This window comes from Crotalus tigris, unplaced genomic scaffold (genome assembly GCF_016545835.1).
Source record: "Crotalus tigris isolate CLP2741 ecotype Arizona unplaced genomic scaffold, ASM1654583v1 scf7180000019478.12717781048:2074007, whole genome shotgun sequence".
Taxonomy (NCBI): Eukaryota; Metazoa; Chordata; class Lepidosauria; order Squamata; family Viperidae; genus Crotalus; species Crotalus tigris.
In genome coordinates, this window is record NW_024097560.1 from 1,929,994 (window position 1) to 1,946,384 (window position 16,391).

A 16,391-nucleotide genomic window follows, 5' to 3' on the forward strand; every position below is an offset into this window, starting at 1 on the left:
CCCCAAACCTAGCCAGCTCATTTCCTATAGTACGCAAAGCCACAAGCTGTGCTTTATGGCTGGACTGTCTGGTTTCACGCATCCTATTGAGTCAAGGGCTATCCAAATACATGGCTGAGCAACCAGGGGATCCCCACTGCTGAGTTTCGTGCATCAGTTTTAAACACTGTAAAGAATATAGGGCAGAATAATTGTGAAAGGCGTCAATTAAAAGTAATAGGAAGCTCAGAAGTACCAGCCTTCCAAGCACAGAGCAGTAGGCAGGGATTTCAGGAGTGCCTGGAACTTGGATGTGGGCTTTCCCCTTGCCCTTTTCCTCCTATGTGTCTCTGCCTGGTTTTATGGTTCTGATTTTGCATTGATTCATTACTTGGTTGTTAATAAAAACTAATGGACGGGCTTACTTTCCATTTCACATCAAGTGGCCCTTGTGGTTTTTGCTTGCTGGGGTGCTCTAAGAATCTGCATCTCCCTCTTTCTTTGGAAGAGACCTGCGTACTTCCCACCCTGCGTGGTGTCATCCAGTGCAAATATTGTGAGAGGCGCTTTGTCCCCGGAAAACACCAGCAACATAAAATAGCTGATTATGGAAGACATGTTGGGAAGGCTCTGAGTCCAATCACTACCCAGGGAAAGGGGCTTCCTGGGACCTCCATGTGGGTAGGGACCAGTCTTCTGAAGAAAAGGGCCAATGGACAAGGGCACAGAGAAGTGATCCATGGCTGAGGACGTGTCCTCTCACTGCTGGTTGGGACCCCTGTGACATCTAGGAGAAACCTAGAACTGGCTTAACCCTCCAGGTTCACACCAGAGGCAGTTATGAGCTGCCTGAATGGAAAACAGGTTCTTGAAAGACTTCCTGGAACATTTGCTCACTGGCATCCCAGAGAAGTTCAGCTATTTGCAGGGAGGAAGGAATTTAGCAAGAAGCACACACAAAGGAGAGAAAAGCCAGACAGGAAAGAAAGAATACATGAAAAAGTTGCCCCGTGTCCAGTTCAGCCTATAAATCCAGTTGGATAGCATAGCTGTTCTTCAAAAGGAAAGAAGAGGCAGCAGCTTTGTTTAAGGAGTCTCCTCTGCTCTCGCTTTCAGCAATAATGGCCCTTTCAGCTTAGCATCCTGCTATATGGTATTGTGGTCTGTTTGCCCTGGGTTTATAAAATGCAAAACTACAAAAACTACAAAATCCAAAAAACAAAAAGGCATGTTTCACAAAATGATTGCCTCCTTCTCATAATAAATTATTCTTCAAGTCTCAAATATGCCGCACTTTTTTTATACTGGTGCAGTGGGGCACAGCGAACAGCCCTTGAAAAGCTGCAGCTGATGTTGGGTCACTGTCCCCATTGAGGGTAACGACGGAAGGACTCCTTCAAGGTGGAAGTCTCATTGATGCAGAGTTGGCTTTGCACAACCCAAAGGGCAGGCATAACAAGAAGAGCCGAGGTGGCGCAGCAGTTAGGGTGCAGTACTGCAGGCCACTTTAGCTGACTGTGTTCAGCAGGTCAGCGGTTCAAATCTCACCGGCTCCAGGTTGACTCAGCCTTCCATCCTTCCGGGGTAGGTAAAATGAGGACCCAGATTGTTGGGGGCAATGTAAATATACATACACATTGCTTACTGATGTACACCGCTTAGAGAGTGCTCGCACTTAAAGCGGTATATAAGTCTCATAAATAAATAAATAAATAAGAAGGGCCTCAACCCAATCAAGACAAGTTCTAGGGTCAGTTCCAGATAAAAAGATCATGTCCTGATCTCATTCAGTGAGTTTTGACTGGTCTGGCTTCTGTTCTGCTCCTACTGGGTGTACACCCATTCCTATGTTGACTGACAGTTGTGCATTTCACATAGTTATTGCACAAAGGCAGATGAGGAATCCAAGCCATCAGATTGCCTGAAATGGCTTTGTGTCCCCTGTTCACAGAGCAGGTGCCAATGTAGGTAGTCCTTCACTTACAACCCCAATTTTTGATCATTTTTGAAAATTGATACAAGGGAAAGTGCTGGGGTGGATGGAGGTGGGGGAGATCAGGGTCAGGTAAGTAAAAGTTGCCAAGGTGGTGTGTGTTACATGCTTTGAAGTAGGCTTTTAAGCAGAAATAGGGGTGAGGATTTCCCAGATGCTGCTGAATTACAAATCCCATTGGTCCCAGAAAGCATAGCCAACAGGGATGCTGGGAAATGTATTTCAGCAAATATGGATTCCTTGTTGCTGGCTGTAAACAAGATTTTTCCCCCTGCAGGCATCACTGGAGTGAGAGTAGCAACAAGTGGAAAATGATTGGCTGACTGTGGACTCTACAGTAAACCTGAACTAAAGAGCCCAACAGTTAACTGGCCTGCCATGGAGCCTTTGGTGTCTTCTCTTGGGCCCCTTCTCTGTGGAGATAGATGGTCCTTGGACTCATTTGTTGAATTTTCAAATGACTGCCCCCCAAACTCACAAATGCAAAGGTTATCTCTTTTAGGCTCATCAGCATACACCATGGAAGACCTCTTGTTCTTGACTTTTTCTCTAACGGGTTCATAGAAGCTCTGCCAAAGTGTTGTAAAGCAAGTGGGAGGCCACCAGGAAGGAGTGCTGGCAGCCCTGGTTCCAGGAGAAGCCCCGAGCATGAATGTGTCTTTTTCAGCCACTTGGGAATACCGACCTTCTGCCTCAGATGCAGCCCCCGATGCTGATTTGAACCCACAGGAAAGGCAAAACAGACTTTCCAAACACGCCTGCCTTTTTAGCCCCAGAAAAGTGGCGGAAAGGAAGCAGTCATAATTCTCCATGTGCAGTACATATCCTCAGCCTCTCTGCAAACACGCCAGAAGGAAATTACGCACAATCGAGTGGCTTTGCTGCGTTTGATTAAGGAAGGGCCTGGAGGCAAGCAAGACCAGAGAATCAGACACGGGTGGAGTTGGGGAGTTCTCGCGTCCTTCACCGCCAACTGCTGGCCACAGGAGGGAGAGGCCTCCTTCTTTGCTTCAAAGGGCCTGAGCCGAAAAGGGGGCTTCGCAGGGACCCTGGAATCCTCAGGCTCTTGTGCTCCTCTTTGGTTAAGTTGGACAACAAAGGGGCCCTTGCTCCCATTTGGATGTTTTGATGCAAAAACTGGGAACAAGATATTCAGCATTCGTCTGAGGGGATGCAGAAGGCCAGGATGCTGCCGAGAATTTGCATTTGGTTAGAATACATTGATTCCAACCTTTGGGCAATGTTGGTGTTATTTCTCAATCAGTAGATCCATTAAATGAGACAATTTGACCTACTATGTTCTTGACTTTCATCTTTCTTGAACAGGCTGCAGGACTAACCCCCAGGTTAAAACTGAGTACAACCCTTGGTTTAAGCAATAGACAGCTGAATGTTCATAAAAAGCACCTGTACAATTTCATGTAGCCACCTAATAATTGCCATTACCTAACCTGCTGGATTGGGAGATGTACAACATTTAACATTTTAGAAAAAAAGGGGAAAGAGTTGGGACATTTCAGGGTGGTGATATTTGTCCTGAGTAAACTGCAGAAGAGTGACTTTTGAATTTAAAGGCCTACATTGGGCTTGGGAAGCCTACTGATCCATAGGGGTTTATGGGAGGGCCACGCCTTTCTTCACAACTGGACTGTGCTGATCACTTGCACTTACAGGCTGACTTCAACCCGTGCAGCCCTGTGTGCCTGCCGCTGCAGAGTCGGTGCTGCATCTGCTATCACAACCAAGGAGAAACGTCGATGCAGATGTTCAAAACACCCACCAGTCTTAGTACATTTGGCAAACGTGTCAGCAAGGACCTTTGCTTTTTCTTCCCCCAAGAAAGCAGCAAGTGGATAATTTTGAAAAAAAAAAAAGGAAAGCAAATGCTACTCTCCTGAATCCAGTTTCAAAACAATGTATGTCCGTGATTTTAATTGTGCCCTTTCTGTACCCTTTTTAGGCTGATTTCAAACATTTAACACCCTGAGCGATAGAGATGCACAGGAGACCCATGTAGCTTAAGACTTGCACAGTCCCTGGAGCACCGATGCTTGTGAGATCCCAACCAGCAAGAAAAGCAGCAGCTGTGGCCCTTCTTCCCTTTTCACTTGCTGAGCTCTTCAACTTTTGGCGTTAGCCCATATATCTGTTCATTTCATTCATGCTTTTGATTAAATCTGTACAGTGTTGCCTTCTGTTCTTTTTCATAATTAGTGTCCTGGGTTACAGAATTTTAAGATTGCCTGTGGTTTTAAACAGATGGCCTTTTAGAGAATTTTTACTACACGTTTTTTTCAATTTAAATCACTTTTAAAGCTTTAATGAGTTACATGCTTTCATCAGAGAAAACGGGAAAAATTAAATAAATAATGAATTGCATGGAAGCAGCTGCAAAAATGGGGCAGATGGCTGGTTATCTTTTGCTAAAGCAGCAGCACAGTAGCAAAGGATCTATTCTGAAGCCCTGGGAACAAGGTAAGTTATAAATTTGGGGGAATGAACAAATATAGTTTCACAATCTATACTTTGCCAAATGTTGCAATTTGGAGGGGGGGCTTTTCATCAGGGAGGATAATATCCTTGCATCGTGGGAATGCAGGAGTCTTGGGATTCAGCTGTGCCTGCCCTGATCTCCAAGAGCGGTTCCCTCCAGGCACAAATTCTGTCAGAAAGTTCCCCTCGTCTTCCAGGCTCAAACAAGCAGATGAGAGAAACCTTTACACTGCAACAGAAATCTGAACATCAAGGCTAAGAATGAGACAACTTTTAAAAACAAACTTTCAAAAATATTACGTGAATGGCAGAATAAAACTACCATGTAAGACTTTAGAAGAGAGAGAAAGAAAAAATCTTCCAGGGCTTGCAATGTTCCCTTTGCTATTGGGGAGGGGGGGGCAAACCTCGGAATCCATGAATTGCTTCTTTGTGGAAATGCAGAAATTATAGCCATCTAGGAAAAAAGCCCGATTTTCTATCTCTTCTATGTTCCTGACCCACAGCTTTGCCTCAGTGCGTAATACCCCCCTTCCCACTTGAACTGAATCCAAATGCAACAGTTGTGGATATTTTATAAGCAAATTTATTTAAATTGTCTTGACGCAGTTAAGCTAGAAACTGCAGAAGTAATGATTTTACATTCACTACAAAATTTCCTCTCAATTTTCACATCTAATCCTGCCCTAAACTAGGCACAGACCCGAATCTTGCAGGGCCTGCCACTGGATGCTCTCCTTGGTACTGACGGGAGCAGATTCCTGCACTAAACACAGCAAGCCCTTGAATTAGCAGCAGCCCAAATTATCAACCTCTTAAAAATATTATGTATTTACAAAGCCAATTCTCCAATGGGGGAACGTGCAAGCCTTCCTGTGTGGCCAGAGTTAGAGGCTGAACCGCCAACTTCAGACACACACGAGCCTCACTTCCCGAAAATGGACGGATGAACAGTCCTTGCATTGGCCCTTGGAGCCCCGTCAATCTGTGGGCGTGAACTCCTGTAGGGAAAGCCAGACTGAGAGCCCTCCCACTTAATTAGGCCTGGAATAAGTTGCTACTGGGATCCTCTCTTCTTTAAGAAATCTGTCGAAGGTTTTGCAAGTCAGGATATCAGTTTCCAAAGGGTACTGGAAAAAACGTTAGTTTTTCCTATAGTTGATGCAAAACAGAGCCTATGCACAGTTTCTTGGATAAAATAGTGGAAGACGGAGGAGTGTTCTGAAAACAGCACTAAGGCTGTCCTGGAACATTATTCCTCCAGACTGGTTTGAGTCCATGAACAGTTTTAAAAAATAAAGATCCATAATCCCCTTTGTGTTCCCTTTTACTTTGCCAATTTTAATGAAGAAACCTTCGACTCTTTATATACAAAACTCCAATAAAATAGATCTCTTCGCAGCAAATGGGTGAAAATGTTTTTTGTAAAAAAAAAAAACACACACCTCAGTAGCAAGAAATTGATCCTTACTAGAAATGATCTGATTTCAAGAAAGTGATAATTCAGAAATAAATATCTATACATTCAGAATGTCTATACCAAATTGTGAATGAACCACACAAATTGGAAAATGAATTGCTGATGCATATCTAACTCTAAACAGAGACAAACTAAGTCCTAGCAAGGAGAATCTCTCACCTATATTATAAAAGATAAGATAAAGTAAATTGGTCCAGCATCTTTAGTTTGGAAATGTTCCAACTGATATAATTCATTCTCTTCTTCCGGTAATTGACACTAGGTGGGTTTAATTAGCTTTGGATATACAGCACAAAGGCAGGGCCTCCTGGGGAGATCTCGGTGCCCTGGAGCAGCAGCTCAGGACAAGTATGCACCCAGTGTGTATGTGTACATGTTTCTGTGTGCATGCATGCACAAATGTGTAAAGAACTGTGCACCCACTCACACCCCAAGGGTGGATTGTGAACACCACACGCACATGTTTTCCTTCACTCATCGTTCGCGGCACTCGTTCCTCTCACTTCTCCTTGATTGCGCAACTGGGAGAAAGGAGAAAGATCGGTCACTCACAGTTGCGGCTCTCAAATAAAACAGGATTAAATGAAAGGATTAGAGATTATTCTGCCTATTTCTCCTGGCACAGCCTTTGCCTGAAGCAACGCAACCATCACCAGCAATGACCTACTGAAAGGAATATTGTGATAGTGACCCAGTTAGCAATTTGAGCAGAGAGGAGTAAATTGAGACTGCAAACAACAACAACACTGAAAATGGCAGAGCCTGGAGGGATTTTTTTTGGGGGGGGGAGAAGAGGAAGAGGAGAGGGCAAAATATGGGGCTTTGCAGGTGCTTACGTATTTAGGAAGAGGCTGTCCTTGAACTTCTGCTGGGGCCAGCCTGAGAAAAGCCGTCTAGACTACAACAATATGCTCTGACACACATGACAAAGGAAAAAATGAAACCCGCAAGAACTAATCAACCTTTTTTTCCCAGTTAAACCACCAGGTTGCCAAAGGATGCTCTGTTGTGTGAGACATGGATACCCGCTGGCTGCTCAGGAGCCTTTTATTCTGAATCCAAACCTGAAGCGGTTGGATTTTGGAAAGGGACAAGTTGTGAGAGGGTCCTTGACACTGAGATCTCTGCTTTAAGGAGGGGGATGCCACCCCACAATGAAAGACAGGACCAGCATGAGACAGTACGGACATTGCCAAAACCCTGCATTTCTTTACCAGAAGAGGCCAGAGTCACTTACACAGTGGGATTATTTGCCTCTGACCCTACCGAGGGTTTCCTCTAGGCGCTGGCAGCCAATGTTCCTCGGACACAACCCTTCTTACGCATCTAGGTGCAAAATAAAACTGTCAGCTGCCAGGCAGTTCATCAGCAGGAGTTAGTAGGAAGGGGTTAGGATGACCGTGGGTCTGAAGCCCCGTTCGGTCCTCTAGCTTGTGAAGCAGGCTAACTAATAGGCTTCCGCTGGACTATCCCGGAAGGGGGGGAAGGAGAAGGGAGCCTCCACAGGTGACAGGAAAGGCAGCAGCCCGTTCTGGGCTTTCGGTACTGTGGGACGGAGTTCTCCGAGGCAGAGAGCGAGCTCTGTGGAAGGGCTGCTCAGTCCCGTCTCTGGCTCTTATGAGGGATGCATCTGCCATCTGATGCAAAGGGGGGGGGAGGGAGAGGATAAGCATTTGTGTGGGGCAGGCAGGCAGGCAAGGAGGCCAGGAAGTGTTTATGCTCCCTGAAAGTTTCTCCTCCCTTGATTATTAGCATGTCCTTAGCCAGGAATTGCTGTTTTGTGGCCTTAGCCGTGAAAGTAAGCAGGGTGACTTCAGGCTGGTCCCTCTCTCTCAGCCCAGAGCAGCTCACAGGGCTGCTGTGGGAAAAAGAGGAAGATGGGCTGGATATGTTCACAGCCTTGGGTTATTTGTGAAAATAATAAAGGTGGGCTACAAATAAGCACAACAAAAAAATAAAAAAATTGAGTCCTTACAGGACCTACTCAGGCCGGTGAAGACCTTGAAACCCCTGGAGCTGCTCTGCAAAGGGAGGCAGCTCCACTGCTCCTGGCGAGAAGGGTAGCAGCAGACAACTCCAAGTCCCTCTCTAGGCAGCTGACCTGGCCTGACCCATAGTCCAAGGAGAGGCTAATGACCCTCTAGATGAAAAGCTTCCTTTTGAAAGCACTTCTGGCCTGAGATCCTGACCTGAGGAACGGCTGGAGGGATCTTAGGAAGGGAGGAGGCCTCAGACTAAGCCCCTTGTTCTCTTTGGGAGACTGGCTGTTTTTGATCCTCCCTTTCAGGAGAGACTTCTGATGGAGTTAGTTAGTATTCAGAAACATTTAAAACAAATGCATGCACACATCACCGGGAAACAGCACCACATCCTAGAGAAAAGATAGCACACATTTTCATGGAGAGTATTCATATATACAAAGCAAATTTATCTCAAAAACTACTCTGGCAGACATGCTGGTCAATCTTTGGTTTGTTTAAGCGCCCTTGAGGAAAATCACTTTCTTAGGAGCTTCTCGCAAGAGCTAAGAAACGTCCTGGAGAACCTCAAAGTCTCTCACTCTAAGGATCCCACTCCCCACCCAAAAAAAAAAAAAACCCATGGGGGAGGAGGGAGGGCAGAGCAGTGAACTTGGGGAAGTGGTCCTTTTCCTGTAATTCTCAAGGGGTTTTCTGAAGGATGGTGCCCCACTTTCCCCTCCTGGTCTCCGGGCCACTATGGTGTGCCAATGGACCTCTGCTCCCTCCCAACAAGCTTCCAGCCACATCTGGGAAGCGGCCACCTGCTGCACAGGCTTGAATATCCTTACCGCCTCCAGCTCTCTTTGGGTTTCATCCTCCATTCGCCGGATGTCTTCCATCGTCAGGTCAATCCACCGATCAATCCAGCAGAAAAGCTGCCGGTGGAAGTTGGTGAATATCCTCTTTTCTTGCTTTAAAAAAAAAGAAAAACCATCTGTTGGCCCTAGTCCTGCACAGAGGCTCAGCTACCTCTTAAGGAAGGAAGGGGGGAACCATGCCGAGCTAGGAGGTGGCCTGGCCCAAGACAGCAGCCTCTCAGCCCCACTTGGAAGCCAGGTGGACGAGCCCCTTTTCCCCAGAAAGGGACAATCCTTCCCAGCTGTGTACCTTCTGAATGAAATTCTCAATTTTATTCTGCAATCCCCACCACTTAAACTTGATGGTCACCAGCTTGTAAGCACACATCTTGGGACAATCTTCAGCAGCTGCCAATTCCTTCTGTTTGGAGAAGTTGATTAAAAGTGGGCATTTAAGCATCTTCCACTCTCACCAGCCTCTTCTCAAGAGGCCTGAAAGTCACAGCCAAAGGGGAAGCCAGAAGCCTTTCTTGCTTCTCGCTCTGTCGTTAAAAGGTGCCCGGTGCCAGCCACAGGGTCCAAATGCCCAGAAGAAAGGGTGAGAAACTGGTCCAGGACCGGGGGAGAGACAACTGTGGTGGGCAATTTGGTCATGCTCCCCTCCTCGAACGGAGGATGCTGTGATGGGGGGGGGGAGAGACCCTTCTTCTTTTCCCCTGAAGCCTCCCCGTGCTTCCTGATTCTTTTCCGCTTATTCTGCTCAGAGAGGAACAAATGAATAGTTGCCTCTTAAAACAAGCTTTGCCAGCGGTCAAGAACGGCTCAGGAAGAAGGGGCAAATACATTCTTTGACCAATAAGCTGCATCAAGAAAGGTCAGTCATCTGATTAAACTAGTCAATGGGGGACCGAAGAGGAAGCGGTTTCTCACACACACCTTCCCAGACAGTTCGAGAAACTGGGAACAGAAAACGGCTGCTAGCTCGGATGGAAATCGTAATGGCCACAGGTTATCTCTTGAACCCAAGGCCACGTATATCTGAATCCCTCTTGCTGGGGTCTTAGCTTAGCCCACAGCTCCATTTAATTTCCAAGAGATTCCACTATCCTGAAGGGTGCCTGCAGGGCAAGGGGAAAGTGCCCAAGCTCAGGCTGCCCACAGCATAAGCCCGCCCTGACATTTCTCCACTTTTATTGACGTAGACCTGGCAGCCTCTCAAAGCCCCTTCCAAGTTGCCTTTCTTGGCTTGTATTACCTTCCAGTCAGCCCCCAAGGGCCTCTTTTGGTCTTGACCGACTGGAACAATGCGGGGTCTTCATCAGCTTTGTAGTCCTGCAGATCCAAAGAAGAACTCCAAAGTAAGGCTGGGAAGGGAGAACTGGAGAAGTTTGGAAAAGAGAAGCTACCTGCACTGAGTATATGAAGCCCCAAGAAAAATTGGGAGGGGAGGGAAAGAGACTTACTGCCCTGAAGGCCACGTTCTCCTCTTACTGCCTGCCCCCAGCTCCTTTCTGCAGCCCTCTTGGTGTGTCATTTCATGCACACTGAGCTCAAAAGTTAAATCCCACTGGGTCAAAAAGGTTTGTTCCCTGGAAGGGCTTACAATGGTTCTATATTTGCAACTTAGTCTAAAGCAACTGACAGAAAGAGGATGCAAATTACTGAAATGCTGCTGGGAGACCACAGGACTGCTGGGCTATGACCCACCCAACATTTGTGGATGTGAAGGAAAGCCAGAGGCAGTTCACACTGCTTTCAATTTGAAGCAGAGAAAAAACTACAAAGCTGATTTCAATTTTGTTTGCTTTCAGTCTGCTTATTTTCTTTCAAATTACTTCTCAAGCTGCATCTCTTTCTGAAGTTAATTATGTGTCTCGTTTGCTCACAGTTTAACAATTCTTCCTTTCCTGGGAAGTGACTTTTGTAAACAAATCATGCAAAACTGCTTAGACAAAACCTCTGGAGCTGATTAGGAGAGGCCAGGCCTAAATTTCTACCTTAGGATAGTGGCAGCTGTCAGCTCAAGCATTTGTATACATCTGGGAAAACCTAGGGCTGGCATCTGGGTTTCATTAGGGATTCCAAGAGCAGGCAGAGTTTGGAGCCAGGCTGTTTATTGATCAGTGTTTAGAATCGAAAAGGGGGCTGGGCTGTTTGGCCAGGGTTCCCTCAGGCTGAGGGCCTGCAGTTGGGGGGGGGGGCAGTCCTTCCCTGCACTCACAAGGTTATCTATCGCCTGCTTCTCAGCCAAGCTGCTGCTGCCAGAGGCACACACCTGAGAGCAGCTGAATCTTGTCCGCCCCCAGAAAGAAATCCTTGAGGGGTTAGAGGCAGGAAGTGCCTTTTCAAAGAGCACCAGAACTTGAACCACAGAGATAAAACGGCAAGCAACTCAGGACTGACTGAGAAAAGAGGCCAGGAGAGGGAACTGCCACTCCGCTTGTGCCTCGCCTCCCTGTACAGAAACCATCCTCCCTTTTCAGCTCAGAACTGAATTACCTTGGAAAGGTAAGACGGCTACAGACAGTAACATTAACCTTAAAAAGGCTCTTGTCAAAGTGAAAAATAGCTTTCTAGCATTCAAATGGAAGACATGTAGTTAGAATTTAGCTAGAGAAAAGAAGCAATTTCTTGACATTGGGCTCAGCTCAATCCATGAGCTGTGACTGTGTTGTCCTCTTATCTCAATATGACAACCACAGGCATATAACACCTACTGAGCTGGAAAAGAAATGTCCAGATAAGTGGATAAACAAATTAATGACGAAGCAAAAATTTTAGAGTGAGGCAGAAATTATAGACAGAGAGTTGGAAAGAGAACTAGATGATGCTATCCATTCAGTCATGTCTGACTCTTGGCAATTCTGCAGGCCAGTTCTATCCACAACTAGACTGTGTTGTCTCTCTGTATCTGCATAATTCTGTATTTATTTTTGTCATATTTATGAAATGTATATTGGGGGCTGGTGACCGTTTGAGAGCTGTATGCAACGAAACTTCATTTTAATGTATACCGATTAGTGTACGTTCAAAGTGACAATAAAGTTATTATTCTAGTATATCCTCTGATCTCCTATTTAACATCTATGAGGCCACAGGGTGAGGGGAACTGTCAGTTTGGGGTGAGATATATGCAGATGACACCCAGCTCTCTCTCTCTCCACTCCTTCCCTGGAAGAGCATTTGGAAACTTCAACTGGTGCAAAATGGGTAATAAATGGTGCCGGCTACACATCACGTTAACATCGCTACTCCATGAGCTGTTTCCGGGTGCAATTCAAAGTGCTGGTTGCCATCTTTAAAGTCCTACATGACTTGGGACCAGGCTATCTGAAGGACCCTGTTTTTTCCAAGTGTTTCTATCCATCCAATCCGGTCCAACAAATTGGACATGCTGCACTTCCTGTCAGCCAAGGAGTGCCGAATGATGGGAATTAGCCTTTTTCTGTTGTAGCCCCGGCCTTATGGAATATTCTCCCCTCAGAGATCAGAATGGCTCCACCCCTGCTGGCTTTTTGCAAAGCTTTGAAAACTTGGCTATGTACCCGGGGGGTTGGGTGGGGGTGGGCCTTGGGGCTCACAAAGTGTTAAGGGTCCCATTACTTGGCTTTACTATTAGTTGATTAATCATCACAGCTACAGTTTATACTTTTTTGTTTGGGGGATGCTTTTATTGCTTTTATGTTTTTTAAACTTTCCATAATTTTAGAATTGTAAGTCACTCACAATCAGATGTTGGGTGGTTACTGAAGACAGATGATAGACAGATAGACAGACATAGACAGACTGACAGATACCAGAGGTTTTTCTTTTGGGATTGATGGATGGTTGTAAAAATGTAATGGAATTTTGTATTTATACCTAACTGTAGCGAGATTATAATATGTACAAAGGAACGGAGGTAGATGGGTAAGATACAACTTGAGATGGCTAAATTGACTTCTTTGATCAGATAAAAGATACCTATATTTATTGCTGATTGCAAACCCTTTATAAACTTTTCGTGTGAAACAGAAAAACAATGATAATTTATAATTTTGATTAGGCAGAATTATAGAAAAAAAGAATTATATTGTAACCACAGAAAGAGGTAAAGTTATGCATGTTTAGAACTGCTCTGGCAAGCAGGAAAAGGACCAGCGGCTGTCAATCCCAGAGCAGCCTACCTGGGCTACAGCGATACTGATGGCTAAGCAGTTTGATTGGCTTCTTTCAACCCACTATTGAAGAAGCTCTTAACTTCCCTCTTTTGAAATAGCATTTATATGCGGGAACAGGAATAAACCCAACCCGCAGCATCAAGCTGCAGGAGGAATATGAATTCAACTTACTCCAGGCTCCACTTGGTTTCTGTCTGCTATATCGATATGAACAACTTCCACGTTTTTCCATGTATTGGGATCCAAGTCATGGACCTGCAGGAAGAGAAAGCCCCACTGATCACAGGGCCAACCCCCTCCTCTCCTTTGCATGGGGCGAATACCTGCTTGCAAGGCATGCCTAGCAGCAGGGAGGCCTTTCCACAGACTTTGGCAAGGCAGCCAGGAAAGTTAAATCCAGCCTCTGCCAATCTACAAGGAAAGCCAAAGGGGAGGTTTTGAAGAGCAACATACGGGCCACTTTCTTAAAGCGAGCTGCAATAATGAACGCAAGTCTTAAAATAAAAACACCCACCTTCTACAATCCAGCTTAGGTATTTTGAATTTGGACATTTAATTGCACTTTTACGTGCTAGTTGTTTTACCCATATCCATTGCTACCCTTTCATTTTCTTAAACTGCTGAAATCACTCTGATCAGAAAGTACGCCAATGTTTTAAAACACCCGCCACGGTCTGGAGGCAGAAGAAAAACTCAGTCCCAGCACTGAAGCAATGTCAATCTCCAGACCACCAAGCAGGAAGCTGCCGATCCTCCTGAGTGGCGGTGGGAGCCACACAAATCTAAGCAGGGAGCCCTTCATTTCCCAGACCCAGAAACAAACCGCTTACGGCCAGCTTACATTGTCCGACGTGCCCAAGTCAGGTTTATGCCAAGTCTCAATTTTGATAAAAAAATCCTCTTTCATATATTCATTCTATGGAAACAAAAACAAATGGAAATGCATCTCAAGACAAAGGTAGACGTAGAGTGGGGGAACTGGACAAAAACTGGCAATGTTCATTGCACAGAGAGCCCCCCCCCAGCATTTCTTGGAAAGTTCAGTGGGAGGCAGGATAGGATAGAACTACTGCATGGGACGTGTTGAGTAGTGGAGGCCCTCATTGCCAGCATCTAAGTCCAACATGCAAGTAGTGGGTGTGGTTTGCAGAAGATGAGAATGAAGACTGGTTCAACTTCCTTCCCCAAAGGTCCTGTTGTAAAGCTCAAGAATCGCTCTGAGAGGAGATGGTTTCATTCCCTTTGCAGGCCAGCCACACCCAGCTCCCCACCAGCCTGCAGACTTTTTCACTTTGAGAGAGCATCCTTAACACTGAAACCCAAAGGCCTGTAAATTGTTGCTAAGCCACAATGACAAACATAAGAAGAGAAAATACTCACCGTAACGACTGTTCCTCAGGACGTTATGGAAGGAGAAAGAGATGGAGACAAAGAGAAGTGACTGCACTGTAACAGGACAGCTACATAACTTCATTATGCTCTCTATATTATCCAGATTAAATGCCAAGTGGAACAGAGTGGCCACAGAGTCCCAATTGAAAGTGAACAAAGAAATAGCTAGCAAAATCATAACAATGTTTATCATCACCTAATCTCAGCACAACAAACATGCACCAATCCCTCCTAACCACTAGGCTTCAGACTACAATGTCCATCATCGACAGCTAATAGCTAGGCTGATTAAGTTCAAGATGGCAGTTCATAAATCATCCCTTTCTTACAGGCCAGTGGCAATCAGTTGCCTGCTCTCACACCTACCAATGATGAGTCAATATAAGCCTTAATGTTGTTTAATCAGCATTTCCCTCCAGCGAGCAGCAACTAAATTTGCAATTGCAGATGGTTTTAGATAATAGAGTCTTCTCTGGCTTTACCTGAGCATTTAACTCAGCCCTCTTGAGAGCATCCTTCTGAGAAAAAGGGAAGAGCACACTCACCTGTTCTACAGTAAGGATATGCATTCCAGGCTTTTTCATGAAATACTAGGGAGCCTTCCGGAGCAAACATCCGCACAAAGCCAGGCACTTTGCTATGAGGAAGCAGAGTCATAGGTTTATTTTTGCCAAAAAATAAGATCAACAGTTTTTACTCCCATCTTAGCAATCTCTTCATAAACACATTCCTCCCACAGCTTTGTGTGAGCTCAGCACAAAGGGGCTACGTATATATTTCCGCAATCATTACTTGCTCCTTTTTGAAAATATACACTGCTTTCTCAGCCTGCCCCAGGCTCCCTAACCCTGATACTCCTCAGAAATACAGCTGTGGCTCTTCCAGTAATAGGTCGCTCCCCGTCCCTTCCTATAAAAAGAGCCACGATTTTGTAGGGCTGCGATGTTAACGGATGGTGCTGAGAAGCCCAGCGGCAGTGGAGGCACGGGGAAGAATACAAGCAGGGAACATCTCCAGGCTTAACAGCTTAAAGCCGGGGAGGCTTCAGAAAGGTCCCCAAGCCACCCCCCTACCTCTTCAGGTGGTAGATCTTGTGCGTGTACTGGCCCTTTTCCCCGTCCTTCTCGTAAGGCTCGTTGGTCAAGACCTGGATGCCTTCTCCGCCTCCCGTCTCATTCTTGCTGGCTTCGGCCACGGAGTACAGCTGTCCGACCTGGTACTGGCAGGAGACCGCGGCAGGATTGGGACCCCCCTCCCCGGCTGAAAAGCAGAGAGCCCCGGCCGGAGCTTCTTCCCCAGCCGGACGCCAGGCTCATCCCTTCCGCCGCCCCCCAACAATCCTGCCTCGATTTCCTCCCCAGGAGCGGGAGCGGCCGGGGGGGGGGAGGCAACACCTACCTCCTGCACTGAACACGGCAAGGCCACGCGGCTGCAAAGGGGAACAGAGCGGGCTTGTCAGCCGAGGGAGGGGCGCCCCTAGCCGGGCGGGGGAGAACCGACGAGCTCTGAAGGGCCCGCCGGGACCCCTGCGCGAGGAGGCAGCGCCAGACGGCTCCCTCCCGGGATAGACCGCCCCCCCCCCGCTCCAGGCCACTCACAATTCCTTGATGAGCACCATCTTCCCGCAGGGAGCAGCCTAACACGCAGGCGCCGTCGCGGCCGCCTACCCATAGGCCACAGCGCGAGGCATTTCCGGGAGCCTCGCCTCGCCCTATCTCGGCCGGAGCCAATCACGGCGCAGCAGGCGAGGGGCCGCCCGGAAGTTGCCGCTCATTAGTTGACAAACTAACCGATCCGGCTCCCCAACCAATGATGCGACATAACGGCAGGCCTTGGCACCTCGGGCTACAACTCCCTCCCCCGGAAGTGGGTGAATTCACCCGGATGACCATAAATCCAGAAAAATGTAACCGCTTAGAGGCGACCACTAAAATTCCACGGCCACGTTAGCAGAGCAGTCTGGGGACCGGAGTCTGGAGCAGCGTCCGTATCTTGCTGTCCGCATAAGTTATGGATGAATTGCTTCCGGGCTAAGACCATAGTTTGCTCTGTGTACCGGAAGCGCTCACGGGAGAA

At 46.8% G+C, this 16,391-nt stretch overlaps 1 protein-coding gene across 1 annotated transcript; it reads right to left on the bottom strand.

Moving 5' to 3' along the window:
• Window positions 1-5,033: 5,033 nt before the first annotated feature.
• Window positions 5,034-16,307, bottom strand: PITPNB (phosphatidylinositol transfer protein beta). Its single transcript, XM_039362864.1, is given in 12 exon segments — window positions 5,034-6,466; window positions 8,755-8,877; window positions 9,074-9,184; window positions 10,019-10,035; window positions 10,038-10,095; window positions 13,095-13,178; window positions 13,765-13,839; window positions 14,304-14,311; window positions 14,861-14,952; window positions 15,389-15,534; window positions 15,714-15,744; window positions 15,914-16,307. Coding segments are annotated over 12 exon segments (816 nt in total). The 5' UTR covers window positions 15,934-16,307; the 3' UTR covers window positions 5,034-6,415.
• Window positions 16,308-16,391: the final 84 nt, after the last annotated feature.